We start from the raw sequence: 20,331 nt of genomic DNA on the forward strand, positions 1-20,331 counted from the left end.
GCAATTAATTTGTAAGCACTGAGAATTACTCATATTCTATACATATATACTTAAGCGTATAAATACTTTATTTTATTAAATCATATAAAAATTAATTGAAAGAAACATATTTTTTTGAAAAAAATTAAACGTTTTGAACAGAATAAACACTCAATGAAGTGAAGAGAACTGTGCAGAATATACGTTAGAAGCATTTTTATTCTCAGATATGAACTATTAAACGTTTATAGAGACTATAGATTTAAAAATCGAAAATTTAAACAGGAAGATAAATAATTTATTTGTTATATAAAATAAATTTTGATTGGACGATTGTCTACCGGTAAGGTAGATAGATGAAAGGTAGAAAACTTTGCTTCTTGGCTCTACCTACTGGGGAGGACGACAAGTATTACAATCTTGTGTATTGTATTGCTCGTTTTTTGTGTATGGTATGTATCTAAATCTTGAAACGAAAAACATCGACAGATGGCTCAAGATCATGTTATGACTAATATTTTTAGTTATACTCATGCAGATATATAAAAATCATAATACTTAAGGAATAAGTGCGAGCACGAGATCGAAAGTAATGAGTATAAGGACAATGTTTCCGAATATGAATCAAATTTGAGAGTTATACTTTCGTAAATTTGTGCATCGGGGTAAATAGCAAATGAAACATGGCGTTTGTTTCTTTCATATGTTCCGAAGATACTACCTTTTGATTTTTTTCTTACGGATTTTCAATTCATCACGGAGAATAGGTTCCGATGCATTGAAGCTTCCTCTTCTCCTTTAATATTTAATCGCAAGCGTGCGAACAGTCAATGGTTACTTACCATATACTCCTAATGAGTTTTGGAATGTGAAGATGGATATTCTTACTTGTGTCTATTGAGATGTGGAACGTTTCTGAAGTATTGACGAATACAACATGACGTCCCGTAGTTACACAAAATCTTACAGTCGTAAGGTCAGCAGTGTGACGCCTGGGAGTATTCAATTCGATAAGCTTTTTAGAGAAAATAGCAATCGACCTTCTGCCGCTAAATCAGCAGGCACTGTTGGAAAATGGGGTATAACATCTTTCACGTCTATCAGAAGCACAAATATCAATGGTATGCCCTTGTTTTTAATGAATGTCTCATATATTGTTATATCGTATTTTATGAATGCATATATATATATATATATATATATATATATCTATGCATTCAATATATATATGTATGCATAATATATATATGCATAACAATTTGTTAACAAGTTTTGTTTAAACATTTAATATTAAGTTAGTGAAAATATTAATGCGTAATTAATGAAATATACACTTCTATCATTTACTACATTATATCTCAAGTATGTTTCTCTTAGAAAATTGATCCAAATAGAGCAATTGTTATTTAATTAAAAACTAACTTATAGTTAATCAAGAAGCAATAATCTTAGAATAGCTTTTAGTAATAAGAATATTTCTTTAATTGTAGGAAGGAGAGATGATATTCATAATACATTCGGTGCAAAAAGAATAAAACTTGATTATGGAAATCAGAATTCTCGTGTTAATTCTGGGAAAGATCCATTTTCATTTGAAACTGATCCAGACAATAAGCCTGATGTTGCACCACCGGTTGTTAAACCTAAGAAGTTTTTTAAGAGTAGAAATGTTCCACCTGCGATAGAAGAATCTCGCCAGGATGTGGCAATATACAAACAAGTACCTGATTCACATTATGGACGAGCTCGTCCTCAGAAAACTACTCCACAGCCACCACCAAAACAATCTTTAACAAAAGTGTCAAATGCTCCAGCTAAAAAAATACCAGAGACTATAGAAGGAACCAATAATGATATGACACCTAGTAGAGAAGAAGGAAAACCTCCTATTGTATTAAGAATATGTAAAGGTACAGCACGGTTAGTGTGTGGAAGTGTTCAAGCTACTCAAGATGCTGAACCTGAAACATACAGAATTTCAACACCACTTATGAGTCCCACAAAAGTAGATATCGAACGTAAGAATACTAATACAGATGCACTTAAAACTGATCATAAAACAGTTCGTTCCCATCAACCTATTATCTCTACAGTTTCAATACCCTTAGAAAATTCGGAAATGAGAAGAACTACTCGTAGTCGAGCAAAAAATTTGCATTTAGATTTAACATCTTCTGTTGTATCTGCAACACCAGTAACTCCTAATTCGCATAGTTCTGGTCTTTCTTTAACCCTTAGAAAATCTGTTACTGATTCCAATAACACCTTAATATCACATTATGATATTGTTAAGACTGATTGTGGTTCAACATATGCCTGTAAACCAGCAATTGAACCATTAATTGGGCGTGATCAACCACTGCCAACTACAACTCAAGAACTGATTGATATATTATCAAGTGATTCTGATCCTATGCAAACAAGACCAATAATAATAAATGCACCAGAAACTGAAGAAACTGCTGGAGTTGTTCCAGATGAAGTTCAACATTGTTCTATAGATATTCCAACAAATGAAGTAATATCTGAACCTACTTCACAGTCTGAATCTACTTTACAATCTGAAACAGTTATTGCTCCAGAACCAGAACCAGAACCGGAACCAGAACCAGAACAAGAGTTGGAGCCTGAACCAGAACCAGAAATGGAGCCAGAACCAGAACCTGATCACGAGACAGAAAATGAACAACCACCTCGAACTAGTGATAACGACACAGCCACAGCTAAAGCCTTAGTCGATCAAGATTGGTTTTCTGGAAGTGATGATAGTGAAGGTGTAAGTGGTAATGCAGAAAGTGATGTGGCATTACATGTAACAAGTACAGTTACAGAGTCTCAACCACAAAATACTCCATCTGCAACTTCTGTTCAAAAACCTGCTACCAAAAAGGGTAGTATTTTTAAGAGTCGTTCAACAGGTGCAACGAATGGAAATAAAAGAAGAGCTCTGTACAAACATAAATGGTGTGATAGTGACAAAGAATCTAATAGTACGGATACTGTTACTGTTGGAAATAATACACCAACTACTGCTTCAGGATCCCATAGTAGTACAGGGCCTGTAGCATACGAAGAAGAATTTGATCCTTCACAGCTTACAAGAGTTGTAACATATCCTGAAGCTGTTGCAGGTTTTGAAGATGAATCTGATGCTATAACTAGTGTGCGTTGTGGCAAAAAAGTTAAGGGTGTATGTATATTAGATGAGAAATTTTTAAATTATGTGATAATGTTAATAATAAAATAAAATACTAATGTAATATTTCTTTTGCAGTTCTACACTGTAGTAAAGAATGTGAAAAAAGCTCATCAAATTCAAGAAAGTGGAGAGTTTCAAGAGTTTAATGATGATGTTGAATATATATTAGACACTTTAAGAGAGAACAATCCAAATGCTACTCGTTGTCTTTCAGCCATACGATTAGCAAGCAAGTGTATGGCACCTGCATTTCGAATGCATGTACGTGCTCATGGAACTGTTGCTAAGTTTTTCAAAGCACTTCATGATGCAACTAAAGATCAGGTATATAAATTTATTTTTGTAAAATACATGATATTATAAATATAAGATAAAAATAAGGTTTAGAGGGCATTATTATATATATATATATATTTTTCAGAGCCTTGCTTTATGTACAGCAACAGTAATGTTTGTACTAAGTCAAGACCGTTTAGCTATGGACTTAGATCGTGATTGCTTGGAATTAATGTTAAGTTTGTTAGAATCTGATGCCAGTCACAAAGATGCACTTGATGATTGTGGCCTTAGTCGGGCTGAATTGTTAAAAAATAAAGAAAAAGTGCGTCAATTGTGCGCTGACATTCAAGCTCAAGGACATGCGAAACATCTAAATCTTGATAACATAACTGTAAGTGTTTTGTTCAGAGTTTATAATATAAAACAATGAATAAAGATGTAAAGTAACAATTTTCATACATTAGGTTGGCCAACTTGCTATGGAGACACTTCTTAGTCTTACATCAAAACGTGCTGGTGAATGGTTTAAAGAAGAACTTAGAGAATTGGGAGGATTAGAACACATTGTTAAAACAATCAGGGATTGTCACCGTCATATTAATGCTCAGGATATTACAAGGTCTGGTTGGTCAGATCCTTTATTAGATAAATTACGTAAAGTTGATAGATGTCTACGTGTATTAGAAAATGTAAGTGAAAATTCTACATTTGTTACAATGCAAACTGATTTATGTTAAAAACTATTATGTTTTAACGTATCATGTTTATTTAGGTTACTCACATGAATGAGGAAAATCAAGTATATTTATTGAAATACGAGAACGGAGTTTTAGTCAACACATTAGCAAATTTGTACCATCTTTGTGGACAAGAAATTCCTATTTATCCAACCATAGATCCGAGTGATAAGACTTCTACTGGTGCTGTTATTAGAGAGTGTCTGTTCGCTATTATTAAGGTTCTCATTAATCTTACACATCGATTTAATAGACAATGTAAGAATTTATTATATTCTTAGTAATTTTTGTACGATAAATGTTATTTTATAATGTTTTTCTTTCAATGTTTTAGCTTTTGGAAGTAAATCGGTAGGATCGCAAACAGGTGTTTTGGATTGCAGTCTATATCTCTTGTTACGTGTTCCGGAGTCACTTCCCGAGGAAAAACGTTTCGACATGATGATGTTGGCTTTGATTTTATTAATAAATTTAGTGGAACAGTGTGATGATAATAAACAACTTCTTATCGATTCTAAAGCTCCTCCATCACCAGAAAATATTTTTGACGGTAAATGCATTACATAATTTATTATATTTTTCTACTGATAAAAATTTATTACAATTAATTTTCTTTGTGCAGCATCTGAAGAAAGTGGAGTGGAATCTTTAATCGATCTTTTTTACAAACAAGAGGAATTAGCTCGTGCTGAAGAACAGAAGACAGATGCTATTTTAGACGGGAAAAAAGATTCTGAACAAACAGAGACCGTATCGACTACAACTAAATCTCAAGAAGAATTTATTGAAGAAACTGTTACAAAATGTTTGTATAACTTTGCTGTACGGTATTGTAAAATTATTGTTAAGATAGAAATCTATGAAATATATTTTTTTATTTTCCAGTATTACAAAAGGCAGGACGTCATATGGAACATACTTTAATAGGAGCGTATGTAGTACTCTTACTTGGTTACTTAATAATGGATAATAAGGTATGCAAATTTCAAAAGAAACAACAAATTTATTGTACCCACGGTGCATTAAAATGTTTATTTTTAGGATTATGAATCGTTGGTACGCAGTAGACTTCCAGATAATAATTTTACTGCTATGGTGTCTGTACTTCAGAAATTTTTCAATTTCATGAATCTAACGGCATCGGTAACTATTGAAAATATTTTTAATTAATTTCTATTTTTATAATCAAATCGAATTTCTTCGGGTACAAATATAATTTTCTCTTTTACGCAGAATGAAGTAAGTAGTTGCGGAATCGCTGCTACTGAAAAGGTGATTAAGTTCCTAAAGATGTCGGATGCCAGAGTTGAAGAAGAGAAGAATGAACTACCATTACCAGCATTAGAAGATCCAAACATAATGCTTGATTTATCTTCGTCTTGATTGATGTCTTCTACAAATATTTGACATTTTTTATTATCCTGGCATACAAAGAAAGCCAAAGTTATACGTGTCCAACGAAGGGAATTCTTTCTATCGCAGTATGAATGGACCTGTTTCATATTGACCATATATTTTGATATATATTTATTCATTTACGTAATTTATTGCTGTACCTTTCATTAAATTGACTTATTTTCCCCCTAGTAGCAGTAATACGTTAGATTTTAAGCGTAAATTGTTAATTAATCGCGCAGAAAACTAATACTATAAGAAACGCGCTTTGTAATTACGCATACAGCTTACTTAAGTTCTTTGCTGGCGTGTATGTATTATTATGATACCAATTGATCCGTAAATCAATCCTTTTTATTTTTTTTTTCTTTCAAATTTTTTATCTGGCAAGAACAAGAACGTGAGGTGTAACCAGCTTGTCAGATTTTAATTTGTTTGCTGTAAAATAACGCATAAATGAAAAATTTTACTGATTACGTTTAAAACTTGAATTTAATCTACCTTGTAAGTTCTTAATTACGTAATTGGCGAGGTGTTGGAGTTCGTCATAACCCGATTAAAATTTTGAGATAGCATTATTATGTAAGTTTATTTTAATATTAAAGATTATACTATAAGCCTTGTAAATGAAACTTTATAAATTATAATTGTATCTTAAATTCACAGTTTCGAGTTATTGGATCCCATTAGCAGGCGTATAATTTCGCGAACACTTCGAATAATGTGTTCTGCCTGATAAAGTAAGGGAAAGAATGAGAGATATATTACATTGTTATGTATATGCAATAAATTAGCTTGGAACACTATAGATCTGTAAAATAAAGCATTTTTTAAATAAACAATTCAAATACGTTGTGTATTAGAGGACATAACGTTTTATTTTCTACTATCTATAGATTTCATTTTCTTTTGATTTTTATTCTGAAAAATAAGTTTATTTACAGATGGTTGTGCATATGTGTTTGTTATTTTGAATTGAATAATTCGAGACTCTAAAATTATCATGTACTGCTAACTTCAAGTAAGTTGCTAAGTTGTAATATTTAGTTGGGGAATCAAATTTAAAATGTTTTCCATGTGTATTCTTTTGTAAATACGAATCATACCATAATTAATTAATTGAAAGCAAATATTGTCATGAAGGTATCAGAATTAAATTTATCATATTAAGTTAAAAAATATTTAATATCTTTTAAATAAACCGTGATTCGGTCAATGTGCGAGTACAACTCTGTATTATGATATACAGTATTTACACATCTATATTACATCGTTGTTACAAATAATAATAATAATAATAATAATAATAATAATAATAACAGTAACTAATAATAAAAAGAATTTGTTTATGATGTTAGCCATACATAATTTTTCAAAGTAAGTACTGATACAAACAGCGTCAAATTTTACTAACCTATTTTAATATTTTTATTTATCATGAAACTAATATCAACGACTTTTTAGTATTAAAGTTAAAATTATAACACCAAGTAAATGGATAAGTAATTTTGTATATAATACAATTAGATTAAGTTCTAATTTATCTTCATCGGGTACATCGGATTCATCAGATTCATCTGATTCTGATAGTGAATCGAATAACAAAAACCAAAAACAAGTAAAAGGAGTGATTGATGATAAGAATCAAACAAACACCAATGAAGTTACAGATCTGTATAATTTCATAGATAATTTATTCAATGTAAATGTTCTATTTCTTTTAATGCACTAATTAATTCTTTAAAGACATATATTAATTCTATGCATATTATTTTTAAAGAAAACTCCTCCAAATACTGCAGACATCAAAGTAAATAAAAAGAACAATGAAAAAAAACAACAGGGTAAGTATATAATTCATCTTTAAATTAAGAAAAATAATATTGAATTTATCTAATGATGTTTTTGTAATAATCAATGATTGTTGGTTATAAGAATCGTATTTTAAACTTAATAATTTTTTATTATAGAGAAAGATATAATGCAAATAGCTGAAGCATTGAGTAAAGCAGTTGGAGGAGATAGAGAAAAAATACTTTCATCTTTATTTACTTTTTCTAATATTGAACAGAAAATGAATCTTAAAGAATCAATGTATGTACCTAATATTGGTAAACTATACAAAACTCATATTGCATAACAGTATTGATGGTATAGCAATAACCTACATGTTACAGAGATGAATCTTCAAGTAATCTTAAAATAGAGAATAAAAGTAATCAATTGGAAAAGAAGAAACGTGTTCAATTTTTCAACATAGATATTGAAAATAATAAATCTAAAAGTCGTAGAAATAAATACAAATCAAGACAAGCATTAGAAACTACAATTAAACAGGAGAAAACAAAACTTAAGATAGTGCCTCCAATTCAGACATTATTAGAAAAGTTACACACAGAAGGAAAACATACAGAAGAATCTATAGGTCAGAAGTTACTACTATTAAAAACAGAACAAACATTGCAAAAGCAACAAAAGATAAAAACAGAACAGGTAAAAATAAAACAGGAACCCCAGCGGCTATCCATAGTTAAAGAATTACTAAAAACAGAACAGAAACCCCAGCGGCTATCCATAGTTGAAAAATTACTAAAAACAGAACAGAAACCCCAGCGGCTATCCATAGCTAAAGAATTACTAAAAACAGAACAGGAACCCCAGCGGCTATCCACAGTTGAAGAATTACTAAAAACAGAACAGAAACCCCAGCGGCCATCCATAGTTAAAGAATTACTAAAAACAGAACAGGAACCCCAGCGGCTATCCACAGTTGAAGAATTACTAAAAACAGAACAGAAACCCCAGCGACCATCCATAGTTAAAGAATTACTAAAAACAGAACAGGAACCCCAGCGGCTATCCACAGTTGAAGAATTACTAAAAACAGAACAGAAACCCCAGCGACCATCCATAGTTAAAGAATTACTAAAAACAGAACAGGAACCCCAGCGGCTATCCACAGTTGAAGAATTACTAAAAACAGAACAGAAACCCCAGCAGCCATCCATAGTTAAAGAATTACTAAAAGCAGAACAGAAATCCCAGCGGGTATCCATAGTTGAAGAATTACGAAAAACAAAACAGGTAAAAAAAGAACAGGAACCCCAGCAGCCATCCATAGCTATGAAATTACGCAACACTAGAATACAACAGGTAAGAAAAGAACAATGGCAGCCATCTGAGACTCAAACATTATTAGAAAAGCAACAGATAAGAGAGAAGTATGGAAAACCATTTGTAATTGGAAGTCTAAAAAAAGTGGGAAACAACAATTATAAATCAAAGATGCCAGTTTGGTTAGAAAACACACACAAATGGACAATCCTAAATGCAATATTCTGTGATGATGACATAGAAAATATTCAACGGTTTGAAACTACATTACAAAAATATTTCATAACAAAATAATATTTTTTATTATAATATTGTATAAATTTTAGGTATGAAGGGGAAATGAAAAAGTATCCACCTATTTTTTCCATAACTGGTGTATCACCTTCAAATACTGTTGAATTTAAAACATGGGATTCCTGTGAGACAAAATATATGAAATTATTAACAACCTCCTTTCCAAAGAATGGATTCCAAGAAATGATACAGTGGACTGAAGAAAAGAAACTATGGAGATTTCCTATCGACAATGAGCAAGGTATCATTGTTAAAGTAGTAAATTACTTAATTCTTTCACCCTTAGTTATATTATGTTGATAATATAGACATGACATAAGAAATGTATTTTTAAATCAGGGATGGAAGAGGAACATAAGATACATTTCTCAGAACATGTATTTTTGGAGCGTCATTTAACAGGATGGTGTCCAAGTAAAGGTCCCATACGACATTTTATGGAATTGGTATGCGTGGGACTCTCGCAAAATCCATATCTAACAGTCAAAGAAAAATATGATCACATAATGTGGTACAAAGAATATTTTGAAAATAAGAATGATTTATTAAATAAACTAGGACTCGTAGAGAGTACACAATGTAATACAGAAAAACAAATAACATCAAATTAACAATATTAAGCTATTTTGTATATATGAAAAAACATATAATAAAAGTAGGTACATAAAATCAATATTCCTGTGTATACGTCTCTCTAATTTATATTATAAACAATTTATGTGTATAACATGTTGGAATATTAAGTTTCGAAAAAGTGTAATATAATAGAATTCAATTTGCCAACTAGATTTGCTTAAAGTGAAAGAACTTTAAAAGTCATGTTGGAGAAAAAAACACTTGGGAGCGCGACGGTCTTAACCATATGTATTTTTAACTGATGTTACCATGTGAGTTTTAGGTTAATAAATAGGTTATTCGTATATGTAGAGTTCATAAAGAAAAATGATCGAAGTAGAAAATATTGACGATCAGGATGGATTACGGTCAGATGGTAGACGTGCTTTGGAATTAAGACAAATTCGTGTCAGAATGGGAGTTTTTGGACAAGCTGATGGAAGTGCTTATATTGAACATGGTAACACTAAGGTTTTAGCGACAGTATATGGACCTCATCAGGTTATAATTTTTACTTCTTCAAATTGAAAAATAAATATGTTTTTTGTATGCAATTAATTATTTTGTATTTACATAGCCGCGAGGTTCTACTGGAAGAAATTCAAGCAAGGTTACTAAAGGTATTGTAAATTGTCAATATAGTATGGCAGTATTTAGTTTATCTTCTGGAGAACGTAAACGAAAACCAAGAGGCGATAGAAAATCACAAGAAAGGTCACTCCAGTTGAAACATGCTATGGAAGCAATAATACATTTAGAATTATATCCACGTTCACAGATAGATATTTATGTGGAAGTGTTACAAGTAGATGGAAGTGAATATTGTGCATCTGTAAATGCAGCCACACTGGCTTTGATAGATGCTGGAATTCCCATCAAGGTATATTGTAATATAACTAAAAATACATTTATATTTCTCCTATAAAGAGATTTGAAAACTAAATTATTTATTTTATAGAATTATGCTGTAGGTTGTACTGTAACGCTAATCAATACTCTAAGTTTGGAAGATGAAGATAAAACATTAGGAACAGGAGTATTAGACGCAAATTATGTAGAAGAATGTGCACCTGGTGTTACTTTATCTGTTGTTGCATTACCAGACAGTGATAGTGTATCAAAAGATGGTTTCATAGTAGTAGCTCAAGGAGCAGGACAAAGATTACATTTATCACAACTTGAATCTTTAAAAAGACGGGTTCTATGTGGGTGTCAAGACATCAAAACTATTTTAGACAATGCTGTAAGACATCACTTAACGGAACAATCTCTTCCTTCTCTTTTTCATGTTAAGTCAGATTAAAAGAAACGACTTTGTGTAATAATTTAAATTGACAACTGATGCACTTAAACAATTTTTTTTATAAAATTTTGTATACAATGTTATTTAAAAAAAATGTATATTTGTCTTAGAAAAAAAAAATATATATATATATTTCTCATTGTACAATTTATGGATGTTCTGTTTAAATTTTTCAGTTCTTTGACATAATTGCTTACTTAATCATTTTCTTATTTTATATCTTAGCACCTGGATATCTCTCCATAATCATTCCCACTCCCTGTAATGTACACAATATGTTTACCAAGGTGAAATAGTTCAAAATTATATGAAAAAGTATCACAAATTTAACTAGAAAATCATTGAAAAATTTATTTACCTGTCCACCAGCAGCACAAGCAGCAATTAATCCAAACTGTTGATCTTCTCTGATAAGTCGGTTAGCTGTGTGTGTAGCTAATCTAACTCCAGTTGCTGCAAATGGATGACCAATTGACAAAGATCCACCCCATGCATTCCATTTACTAAGATCAGGGGTTCCTACTTTCGTTGATTTTCCTAAATAGTTCTGCGCAAACCAGTCAGAATCTAATGCTTTCAAATTGGATAAAATTTGCCCTGCAAAAGCTTCATGTATTTCCCATACTCCTATATCTTTCACACTTAATTTAGCTTTCTCTAATACCTAGGACAAATTTTATAATTTTTAATAACACATGGAGTGTGTGAAATGTGTATAAAATTTGAACATTTTTAACCTTTGGTATCGCATACGCTGGTCCTAAAAGTAACTGATCAACTGGATCCTGAGAAACATACGTGAAATTTCTCAAATATGCTTTTGGAGTAAGTCCAAGTTGAAGAGCTTTACTCTCCGTCATAATCAAACCTGCAGATGCTCCATCTGTTAAAAAGGAAGCATTAGCAGCAGTCACTCCACCATATGGTTTAACAAAAGCTGGTTTCAATTTTGCCAATTGTTCAAGTGTAGACACACGAATTCCATTATCTTTATCCACCACTTTATCCACGTTTGGTACTAAAAAGTTTTAAAATTGATTAAACTTTTTTCATTTATGATAATAAAAATATTATTACCTTTATAGGGAACTAGATCTGTAAGATACCCTTGTTGTTGCGCATTAGCAGCTAAAGTATGTGAACGTAAAGCGTATTCATCCTGTTCTTTCCTTGATACTCCGAATGCTGCTGCTAATCTATCACCACTGTGTCCCATGGTTTCTCCACTAGAAAATTCTGCTACAGCAGGCAACTAAAAGTATAAAATAACGAAATATAACGAATGTTTCTAAACTATAATTTTACTAAATAAATATGATAACTCACATCTGGTACAAAATGTTGTGGCCGAATACTAGCAAGAAGAGATAATTTTTGACCAATAGTTTTTGCTTTGTTAGCTTGTAACATTAAAGATCTCATACGTCTACTATGCCTAATTGGTATATCAGACATAAATTCAACTCCACCAACAACAATTACATCATATACACCACATGCAATCAAACCCATGCCAGTTGTAATAGCTTGATTGCTACTAATGCATGCCATAGTTATTGTATGTGCAGGGGTTTTATCGCTGTATCCAGCTGCTAAAGCAGCTTCTCGAGCTATATTAGAAGTTCTTACTTCTTGCATGACAGTGCCATAAACTATATATTCCACCACATCTTTGGGAAAGTTAATTTTTCTTTGCAAAGCCCTAGAAATTAAAATATGTTATATTACAATATTATTCTTTCTCTCAAGTATTATGTTTTAAAATTTACTTACACCAATGCATTTCTTGCAAGATCATATGCCATTAAATTTTTATAACTTGTTCCAGATTGCAAAAATGGTGTTCTAACACCATCAATGTACACAATATTTTTGGTACCGTTGTTACTTTTAGTTGCATAGGATTTATTTATAATTACATTCCAATAATTTGCAGCTGCTCCTAATATATAGAATCATTCATAGTCACTCAAAAGATATTTATTGTATTTATACAATTATGTATTAAACTATATATTAAATATTAATAGAAGAAAAAGAGAATAATATTATTTATTATTATATTATAATATTATTAATGAACCAATAACTCATTTATTTAGATTAAATCATTTTTATTTTATTTTTTTAAAGTAATTTTATAATTGTAATATAGCCAAGCATTCTCTAATAATAATTATCAAGTCATTAGATTAGAGCCTTTCATTACTGTACTTTGTACTCTCATTATTGAATATATTGAACTATATCATGATTAAATTTTGTTTCATTATTTAATAATCCTTTGTATTATGAAGTAATCAATCGTACCATATTTAATAAATCCTTGTTTCGCCACAGCGCTATTCTTTAAAAAGGAGAGCATTTTTTATAATTATTTTAAATAAAAAAGTGTTTCCTTATTTTGGCACGTACAGTGTTTTCCTCTACTAGGTGTGATTGAAATATAGTTAACATGAACTTTGGCCCAAAGTAATGATTATTAAACGTTTTATTCTAAAAGCGGTAAATTCAAAATTCCTTCATCTTTTTCAATTCGTATAAATTTTCTACATAAAAAACTGAATATTAACATTTATTATTTATTTATTAGTATTTGAATACAAAAGGTGTTTTATTTTACAATAAAACTTTTATTCTTCTGTCATACACAAAATATATTACACAATACTTGTTCTTCCTATGGCATTCCTATCTATGATGTGAAATTCTGCGACACAATTAAATAGCGCTACATTCACGTGACTGTCAGTCAGTATTGAATTCGTTTAAATATCTGTACTGATATAATAACTGTTTGTTAATGCAAATGTAATTGATATTAATGTTTCTAAAAATACAAGAGTGAAATGGGCCATTATATATTCAAGTGGTTATGCACGTGCTATATAGCAGCATAAGTGTAGTATCGCTGCATGAAAACGTGCTTAATACACAAATGCGGGAAAACTGACAGGTTTCCCGCGTACGATCTCGTGTATACGAACAATTTTCGAAAGTGTATTAACAAAACATTAGTTTAATGCAGTATCAGGATGACTTTAGTACGCTCCATTGTGGAACGGGAAAAAGGATCAGGTAAATTCATTTTTTTAGATTATAAATCATAAAGAAATTCAATTGTTTCTGAATATTTGCTGACAGGTTATATGTAACCCGATGCAACGTTATTATTAAGTTAATTGTCGATTATTTTTACGTTTAGCATGTAATTCTTATTTTTTAAAGCGGAATGTAGATTTAACGAACATGAAATAACATTTCAGCAATTATACGTGATTACGATATTGCGTTGTATCGTTTGAAGTGTTATCAAGATGATGTCTACCGTGGTATAACACCAAACACAAATGCACTCGATTTTAATCCGGAACCGCCGGTTTTTGCATGTCGATTCTGTACTACGGAAGGATATGAGCAAATAATTGCCTTGGCAAACGAAGATGGAAAAATTGCTCTTCAAAATACAAATGTTAAAGAAGCGACCAATCAACCCTTGGAAGGGACACAGGTAATAAAATGAGCATAATGCTTAATAGTACATCACATATTAAAGTTAAATAATTTAAACATTTACATAGAATGTACAAGAATGATATAATTATGTTTAAATAATTTTAGACACATTGTAATGCAATATTTGATATTGCTTGGATGCCTGGTGAATTAAAGTTAGTTACAGCATCCGGAGATCACACTGCCAGATTATGGGATGTGTCCGGTTCTGAAATAAGACAAGTTAAATATTTTCATGCTCATACAAGAAGCGTTAAGACTGTAGTGTTTCGCTATCAGGATCAAGGTATGTATTTAGTTCTTTGTTAGTAAAAACATCTTTTAAAATATTTATGTAATACCTTAGAATTCTTCTTAAAAGTCAAAAATTGATTAAAAACACGTATTTCAGCTGTGTTTGCAACAGGAGCTAGAGATGGTTCTATAATGGTATGGGACATTAGGGCTAATCATCATGAACAATGTAAACCAGACAATTGCATTACCAATGCACATAATGTTGGAACCATAGGCAATGTGAGGCAACGTAGAGCGTTTAATCATACATCTAGAGCACAAAGTATAACTGGTTTGGCATTTCAAGACGATGTCACCTTGTTATCATGTGCAGCTGGTGATGGGTAAATTTGTTACTATAAATGAACATGTACTATATTTAAGAAGAATATAACATCAAGAACTGTTAACATTACAGGTTAATAAAAGTATGGGATTTGCGTAAAAATTACACTGTTCACAAAAAGGAACCTATAGCTAAACATACAATGAATTACACTGGACATAGTACAAGAAATGGATTTTCATCGCTATTAATATGTCCTGCTAGAATCACATTATATGCAAGCTGTATGGATAATGTTATATATGCATATAATATATCGTCGTATAATCCCAAACCAAGTAAGCCTTATAAGAATAAATTATTAATATTAAAGTATCGTTAAACGTTAATGTGTTTCGCGTATTAGTTTCAGAATTTTATGGGCATCAGAATTGTACATACTATGTTAAGACTTGTTTAAGCCCCGATGGACGTTATATAGCCAGTGGTTCTAGCGACGAACTTGCATATATATGGCGCACAAATAAACCAGGAGCACCAGTAGTGCAACTCTCCGGACATACAGAAGAAGTTACTTGCATTGCGTGGTGTAACGTCGGAGAAACTAAAGTATAAATATAAATCCTATTATCCATTTTACCGTAATAATTAATGTTAATCCTATTCACATTTAATTTTCTTTTTAGATAGTAACATGTTCTGATGATTCGTGCCATAGAATTTGGAGAGTGGGCTATGAACATAAAATAGATAACGAGGAAGTACAAATACGTGGTCATGCTGAAATTGTACTTAATAAGAATCCTTTAGAAAATTTAAAATTAGAAACTACGCCGACTATTACTCGACGATGGGTTGTGTCTCAAGAACGTACTCCGGGATCTGACACCACACCTAGTAATATTCGTAAAAATACTTATAAAAATATAATTTTTAATTGAGTACATTTTAAATAATATTCTCATTTGTGTTTCATAGATGCTACCCCAGGTCCCAGTTCTGATACTTCTAAACAGATCGAGGATCATAATCAGAATTATCATAGGATTAGTAATTCTGTGAAAAGAAGTTATTGTCAAATGATGATGGGATCATGGTCCGAAGGAAAATTCAAGTCAATTTTATCACCGATACATGAAAATTATGAATTTAATGCGAAACGAGCTCATTTAGAAAATCGCGGTGCGCGAAGGTTATTCAGCCCAAATCATGATAATAATCGATTACACAAAGGCTACGAATCTGATGAACCAAGCACAAGTTCATCCACTGCAGAGAGTAAAAACGATATTCTTTTTTCGCCCACATTGAACCTCCCAAATTTTGTAATCGATGGTACAGCGCCACATTTACTTCAAATGTCCCCGGAAAAGTACAAAGAAAATGTTGATTGGTTAACGAGAATACGAAGAGAGAAGTTTGAGCATAGATCTGGAAAATCGATGTCGGAAAAATTAAGTCTTGTTTCTCATACAACGCCTGCTAGAAGAAATAGCCGATCACGGTCAACGGAACCGCAAAAAGTAACTAAAACGTCTAAAAGTTCTGTTCCCTCTTTATTAAATTTTTTTAAAGTTACTGGGAAAGATTGTGAAACAAATGCGTGTTGTGATGACGTTAATGAAATGCCTTCTACGAAATCCTAAAAGTAAACCGTTTCATGTGGTTGGACTGTATTTTAATTATAATTTCGTTTATATTGGGTTGGCCAAGAAGTCTTCTTGCACTTTTTAAGAAAACTTGAAAACAAATTTCAATCTATTCAATGGAACTTTATTAAACTATGCATTGCTATTTTGTTCAACAGCACTCTGTTATCTTCGAGGAGCTTTATTGTTCTATCTTTGGCAAAGCATCTACATTTTTTATATAAAACAGTAAGATTTCTTTACCAACTCAATAATTTTAGAAATATATTTTATACTTCAGTATCAAATTACATACATAGCACTGACCAACTAATGTGATAAGAATTTCAGTGCATTTTCAGAGTCAATGCATTTCAGAAAGCAACGAATTTCATAGTGTAGGATATAAGATATCTAATATAACCGTGTGAGTATTACGATATATGTAAAGATAAATCATATACTCAAGTATGTCATATACCGACGACAATAGTATAAAGTACCTTTTATATGCAATAATAAATTATTTTTTATAAAAATATATAATTGAATTACAAACGAACTTAACTCATTTTTTTTATCATGATCAAAAACGTAGATAATACCTTAGAAGATGAAGAAACGTGGTATGTAGATTTTAGTACATAAAATAGATTACAATTTTATTTAAATTATATATGGTTTTTTTATTAAGTATTCAGTTCAGGACAAAAGACTTTCACTGCTCGTGGAAGTAATTTAATTTTAACTGATTTTAGTTCATATTCTTCGTTGTCGATAAACAATTTTTTCTCTTTATTTACCTACAAATAGATTTTATATATATAAAAATCATTAATTTTAAAAATATTTGAATGATCGAAAATTTACCTCTTCAGGCATTATTTCAATGTCTTTTGCCTCTATTACTTGCTTAAATAGTAATTTATTATCTCTCTCTTGTTTCCATCCCTCGGATACAAAAGAAAAGTAACCAACATCTTTTGGACCTATATTACAAATAGAGAATTTTTTAATTATTATGTTTATAAGAATTATATTCCATTAGTGCATAGCATGTTTTGCTAATTACCTATTTTTAATTTCAAAGATGACGTTGACGACGGAGATTCTGATTTTTCTATGTTAGAACTTTCTATGTGGAGTTCACATGTTGACAAAGGTAATTCATGAGAAAGGCCACATTGTTCATTTATTACTTGACTGTAATCGATCTCTGGAACATTGGTATTATAACGTAAAATGTAATTTCATGTTTAAGTATATTCTAATATTTTTAAAACATATTTAAATATATTTGAATATACCTGGTGTGGGAACTCTTTTTCTTGGAATGAAGGCATGCCACCACCTTTTATTCATGTTAGCAAATTCATTTAATGACATATCCTTTTGATAACAATTGGAACATCCATCACATGGGTTTGTATATTTTATAGTTGCATCACAATTCCAATTCAACTTTTTTTTATATCCATTAAATACATAAGTTACATAGCTGTAATAAATTTAGTACAAGCAAAAAAAATTGAACGATAAAGGAACATGAAATATCTGTACTCACTTTCGTAACGGTCCCCAATACCAATATTTTTTAGCAATAAAGTGTGCATCTTTCCATGCACCCCATTCAATTGTTCCCATAGCATAAATTGGTTTCACAGGTTCTTCAGAATTTTCCTTGAATTATATGTATATATATATAAATATAAGTGTAAATATAAATATATATTTACTTTGTAGATGTTGTACATTTATTAAACATACTTCAATAGGTTCAACTTCTATCATATCCATCATTTTGCATTTTTCAGATATGATTGCCGTTGTGGCCTCCAGTATTTGCTTTACATCAGCTAAATCATCATATTCACGATATATTGATTTTGCGATTTTGTTTACTTGTCCTAAAGGTAAAATACCAATTGGACATTGTTTAACTGAATTAATATTAGAATTATATTTTCTAACTAATCCTGTCAAAACATCAGACAGAGTGCCATCTCCTCCAGCTACAATGATGGCATCTGTTGGTGTATCCAAATTCATTACTATTTTCCTGGCTTCGTTTTCTGATTTAGTTTGTATCACTGTTACAGCTATTCCAGCTAAATGTAACAGTGGTTCACAGTAATTTGTAAATAACTTTTTCGCTTTTCTGTGTTCAAAAATAATTATTAATAATTGAGGGATTACTAGACATTTTATTCATATATGAAATACAGACAAACCCTTTCTTGGCATTTGGATTTAAAATAATTGTCACATGTCGAGGTTTTGTATTTGTTGGACATGGTGTGTCACCGTACTGTGATACAATTTCACAGTACTCCCTCACTAATTGTTCTGTACTGAAAACAATAAAATATTTATTAAATGCTGAATATAAATTAAGAGAAAAACATTTTCATTGATATTTTATTACTTTTATAATATAAGGTTATATCTTACTGGAATGAATCTTTGCTATATGAAACCCCGTATGACAAAGCTGCAACTCCCAAAACAGATTTTTTCCAATTGTTTCTTATAGTTTTAAAAAACTTCAATATCTTAGCCATCTTTTGGTGTGTTTACTCTTGGTAAAATAATTTGTATAATACGCAAATGTCACACTGCACAATTATTTTTATTACAATGAAAAACTTTTCAAATGATCAAATTGTTTAGTATGAACAATGTTTACACTATTCATATTTTTGAACATATATTTAAACAATGTTCAAAGAGTGATTGAAAGTAAACAGTTCAAAGGGATGGTCTAGCAATACGTGATGTTTTGATAGCGTTTTCCATTCATAATTGTGTATTGTAACCGCGTGTACGAAACGCTTAAGAATTTTGAAACCGGTGTATATTTTCTCATTATTACTCAAGAATTATAAAAACTTTTAATAAAATCGCTTATACATTATCTTGCATAATTTAATTTACATAAAAAATAAAATTTTGAGTTTAAGTATTAGCATATAATATTAGTGATCGCAAGAATAATTTCTGATTGTTTGAATATTTATTAAAAATAATAAATTGAATAAAAGAAGTAAATGTGCAAAGGATAATGAAGTTGTATACAGTTACTCTAAGTTGAGACTATATAAGCTGTAACATTATTATCCGTTTATTTAATAGATAATCAACAATTTTTTCGTAAATTTACAAATTAGTTAGCAAAATTATAAAATTTATTGTCGGAAATGAGATACAGTCAGTATTTTACGACAATGTACTTTTAACGCCCTCTATGTAAAACGACGGTGATGTTAGTAACTACATCTCATTTAAACGTGGAAATTGGAAATACATTTAAAATTGCAATAAATGCGATGAAATAGATATGACAAAAATAATATATAATTGCGTTGTTTCTATTAGTTAATGATAACATTAACACATGACTCTTATTCTTTAAGATTTGAAGTATTAAGTGTATCCGAGGAATATTAATTAAATTGACTTATGCTATTTACAATGAAAGGCGTTAATTTCTTATTTTTCTTCTTTCTCTTGTTACTATTATTATTTTTCTTGAAATTATGAAAGCTAGCATGTATTAAACACGTATAAAGATCATTTATAAATTACATACAGTATTAAATGACAAAAAGTACAGTTCTACATTACATTTGTATTCATACTTCCGTTTTTATGTATAGGAGTAATGTTTTCATACAATATTTGTGAAATAATTATGGAAGATTTATTTGTAT

General features: G+C 30.5%; 6 protein-coding genes across 10 annotated transcripts; 4 read left to right on the top strand and 2 right to left on the bottom strand.

Annotated features, from left to right (window-relative positions):
• Window positions 1–376: 376 nt before the first annotated feature.
• wapl (cohesin release factor wings apart-like) lies at window positions 377–6,248 on the top strand. Its single transcript, XM_031977483.2, has 11 exons — window positions 377–1,100; window positions 1,470–3,169; window positions 3,254–3,502; window positions 3,600–3,848; window positions 3,922–4,146; window positions 4,230–4,452; window positions 4,529–4,744; window positions 4,817–4,999; window positions 5,080–5,168; window positions 5,236–5,337; window positions 5,428–6,248. The coding sequence occupies exons 1-11, from the start codon at window positions 917–919 to the stop codon at window positions 5,575–5,577; spliced, it is 3,570 nt and encodes a 1,189-aa protein (XP_031833343.1). The 5' UTR covers window positions 377–916; the 3' UTR covers window positions 5,578–6,248.
• A 326-nt stretch (window positions 6,249–6,574) lies between these two features.
• mRpS31 (mitochondrial ribosomal protein S31) lies at window positions 6,575–9,672 on the top strand. Its single transcript, XM_076371014.1, has 7 exons — window positions 6,575–6,966; window positions 7,054–7,291; window positions 7,370–7,433; window positions 7,560–7,683; window positions 7,767–8,957; window positions 9,030–9,238; window positions 9,337–9,672. The coding sequence occupies exons 1-7, from the start codon at window positions 6,938–6,940 to the stop codon at window positions 9,606–9,608; spliced, it is 2,127 nt and encodes a 708-aa protein (XP_076227129.1). The 5' UTR covers window positions 6,575–6,937; the 3' UTR covers window positions 9,609–9,672.
• A 141-nt stretch (window positions 9,673–9,813) lies between these two features.
• On the top strand, window positions 9,814–11,053 carry Ski6 (exosome complex component Ski6). The gene is made up of 3 exons (XM_031977492.2): window positions 9,814–10,113; window positions 10,190–10,492; window positions 10,571–11,053. The coding sequence occupies exons 1-3, from the start codon at window positions 9,940–9,942 to the stop codon at window positions 10,913–10,915; spliced, it is 822 nt and encodes a 273-aa protein (XP_031833352.1). The 5' UTR covers window positions 9,814–9,939; the 3' UTR covers window positions 10,916–11,053.
• On the bottom strand, window positions 10,955–13,551 carry Mtpbeta (mitochondrial trifunctional protein beta subunit). Its single transcript, XM_031977485.2, has 7 exons — window positions 13,226–13,551; window positions 12,689–12,857; window positions 12,242–12,617; window positions 11,993–12,167; window positions 11,653–11,933; window positions 11,274–11,579; window positions 10,955–11,174 (listed from the first exon to the last, which is right to left on the bottom strand). Exons 1-7 carry the CDS (start codon window positions 13,278–13,280, stop codon window positions 11,130–11,132), a joined length of 1,407 nt encoding a protein of 468 aa, XP_031833345.1. The 5' UTR covers window positions 13,281–13,551; the 3' UTR covers window positions 10,955–11,129.
• An 86-nt stretch (window positions 13,552–13,637) lies between these two features.
• l(2)dtl (WD40 domain-containing protein denticleless) lies at window positions 13,638–17,116 on the top strand. Its single transcript, XM_031977484.2, has 8 exons — window positions 13,638–13,993; window positions 14,182–14,426; window positions 14,537–14,717; window positions 14,823–15,051; window positions 15,126–15,331; window positions 15,400–15,602; window positions 15,680–15,890; window positions 15,972–17,116. The coding sequence occupies exons 1-8, from the start codon at window positions 13,951–13,953 to the stop codon at window positions 16,637–16,639; spliced, it is 1,986 nt and encodes a 661-aa protein (XP_031833344.1). The 5' UTR covers window positions 13,638–13,950; the 3' UTR covers window positions 16,640–17,116.
• Window positions 17,117–17,198: 82 nt separating this feature from the next.
• Mulk (acylglycerol kinase-like protein Mulk) lies at window positions 17,199–20,311 on the bottom strand. Of its 5 annotated transcripts, none has more exons than XM_076371015.1 (9): window positions 19,782–20,311; window positions 19,073–19,199; window positions 18,853–18,972; window positions 18,389–18,779; window positions 18,186–18,301; window positions 17,929–18,119; window positions 17,694–17,837; window positions 17,492–17,610; window positions 17,222–17,424 (listed from the first exon to the last, which is right to left on the bottom strand). In XM_076371015.1, the coding sequence occupies exons 2-9, from the start codon at window positions 19,180–19,182 to the stop codon at window positions 17,311–17,313; spliced, it is 1,305 nt and encodes a 434-aa protein (XP_076227130.1). In that variant the 5' UTR covers window positions 19,183–19,199; window positions 19,782–20,311; the 3' UTR covers window positions 17,222–17,310. The 5 variants fall into 5 exon arrangements, with proteins under 5 accessions (XP_031833351.1, XP_031833350.1, XP_076227130.1 ...); XM_031977489.2 differs by having other exon boundaries at window positions 19,703–20,311; XM_031977488.2 differs by having other exon boundaries at window positions 19,697–20,311.
• Window positions 20,312–20,331: the final 20 nt, after the last annotated feature.

The sequence above is a fragment of the Nomia melanderi genome, chromosome 9 (assembly GCF_051020985.1).
Source record: "Nomia melanderi isolate GNS246 chromosome 9, iyNomMela1, whole genome shotgun sequence".
Taxonomy (NCBI): domain Eukaryota; kingdom Metazoa; phylum Arthropoda; class Insecta; order Hymenoptera; family Halictidae; genus Nomia; species Nomia melanderi.

What these genes read in the sequence shown, in the direction of transcription:
- wapl (XM_031977483.2), top strand. Translation starts at nt 917, where the DNA reads ATGACGTCCCGTAGTTACACAAAATCTTACAGTCGTAAGGTCAGCAGT. An exon ending in CAGAAGCACAAATATCAATG is followed by an intron (nt 1,101 to 1,469) that starts GTATGCCCTTGT and finishes CTTTAATTGTAG; the next exon opens with GAAGGAGAGATGATATTCAT. An exon ending in TCATGAATCTAACGGCATCG is followed by an intron (nt 5,338 to 5,427) that starts GTAACTATTGAA and finishes TCTTTTACGCAG; the next exon opens with AATGAAGTAAGTAGTTGCGG.
- mRpS31 (XM_076371014.1), top strand. Translation starts at nt 6,938, where the DNA reads ATGATGTTAGCCATACATAATTTTTCAAA. An exon ending in TCATAGATAATTTATTCAAT is followed by an intron (nt 7,292 to 7,369) that starts GTAAATGTTCTA and finishes TTATTTTTAAAG; the next exon opens with AAAACTCCTCCAAATACTGC. An exon ending in TCCTATCGACAATGAGCAAG is followed by an intron (nt 9,239 to 9,336) that starts GTATCATTGTTA and finishes TTTTTAAATCAG; the next exon opens with GGATGGAAGAGGAACATAAG.
- Ski6 (XM_031977492.2), top strand. Translation starts at nt 9,940, where the DNA reads ATGATCGAAGTAGAAAATATTGACGATCAGGATGGATTACGGTCAGAT. An exon ending in CAGTATATGGACCTCATCAG is followed by an intron (nt 10,114 to 10,189) that starts GTTATAATTTTT and finishes GTATTTACATAG; the next exon opens with CCGCGAGGTTCTACTGGAAG. An exon ending in ATGCTGGAATTCCCATCAAG is followed by an intron (nt 10,493 to 10,570) that starts GTATATTGTAAT and finishes TTTATTTTATAG; the next exon opens with AATTATGCTGTAGGTTGTAC.
- Mtpbeta (XM_031977485.2), bottom strand. Translation starts at nt 13,280, where the DNA reads ATGCTCTCCTTTTTAAAGAATAGCGCTGTGGCGAAACAAGGATTTATT. An exon ending in ACAAGGATTTATTAAATATG is followed by an intron (nt 12,858 to 13,225) that starts GTACGATTGATT and finishes TCTATATATTAG; the next exon opens with GAGCAGCTGCAAATTATTGG. An exon ending in CACAACATTTTGTACCAGAT is followed by an intron (nt 12,168 to 12,241) that starts GTGAGTTATCAT and finishes TTATACTTTTAG; the next exon opens with TTGCCTGCTGTAGCAGAATT.
- Mulk (XM_076371015.1), bottom strand. Translation starts at nt 19,182, where the DNA reads ATGGCTAAGATATTGAAGTTTTTTAAAACTATAAGAAACAATTGGAAA. An exon ending in TAGAAGTTGAACCTATTGAA is followed by an intron (nt 18,302 to 18,388) that starts GTATGTTTAATA and finishes ATATAATTCAAG; the next exon opens with GAAAATTCTGAAGAACCTGT. An exon ending in ATCTTTGAAATTAAAAATAG is followed by an intron (nt 17,611 to 17,693) that starts GTAATTAGCAAA and finishes TTTGTAATATAG; the next exon opens with GTCCAAAAGATGTTGGTTAC.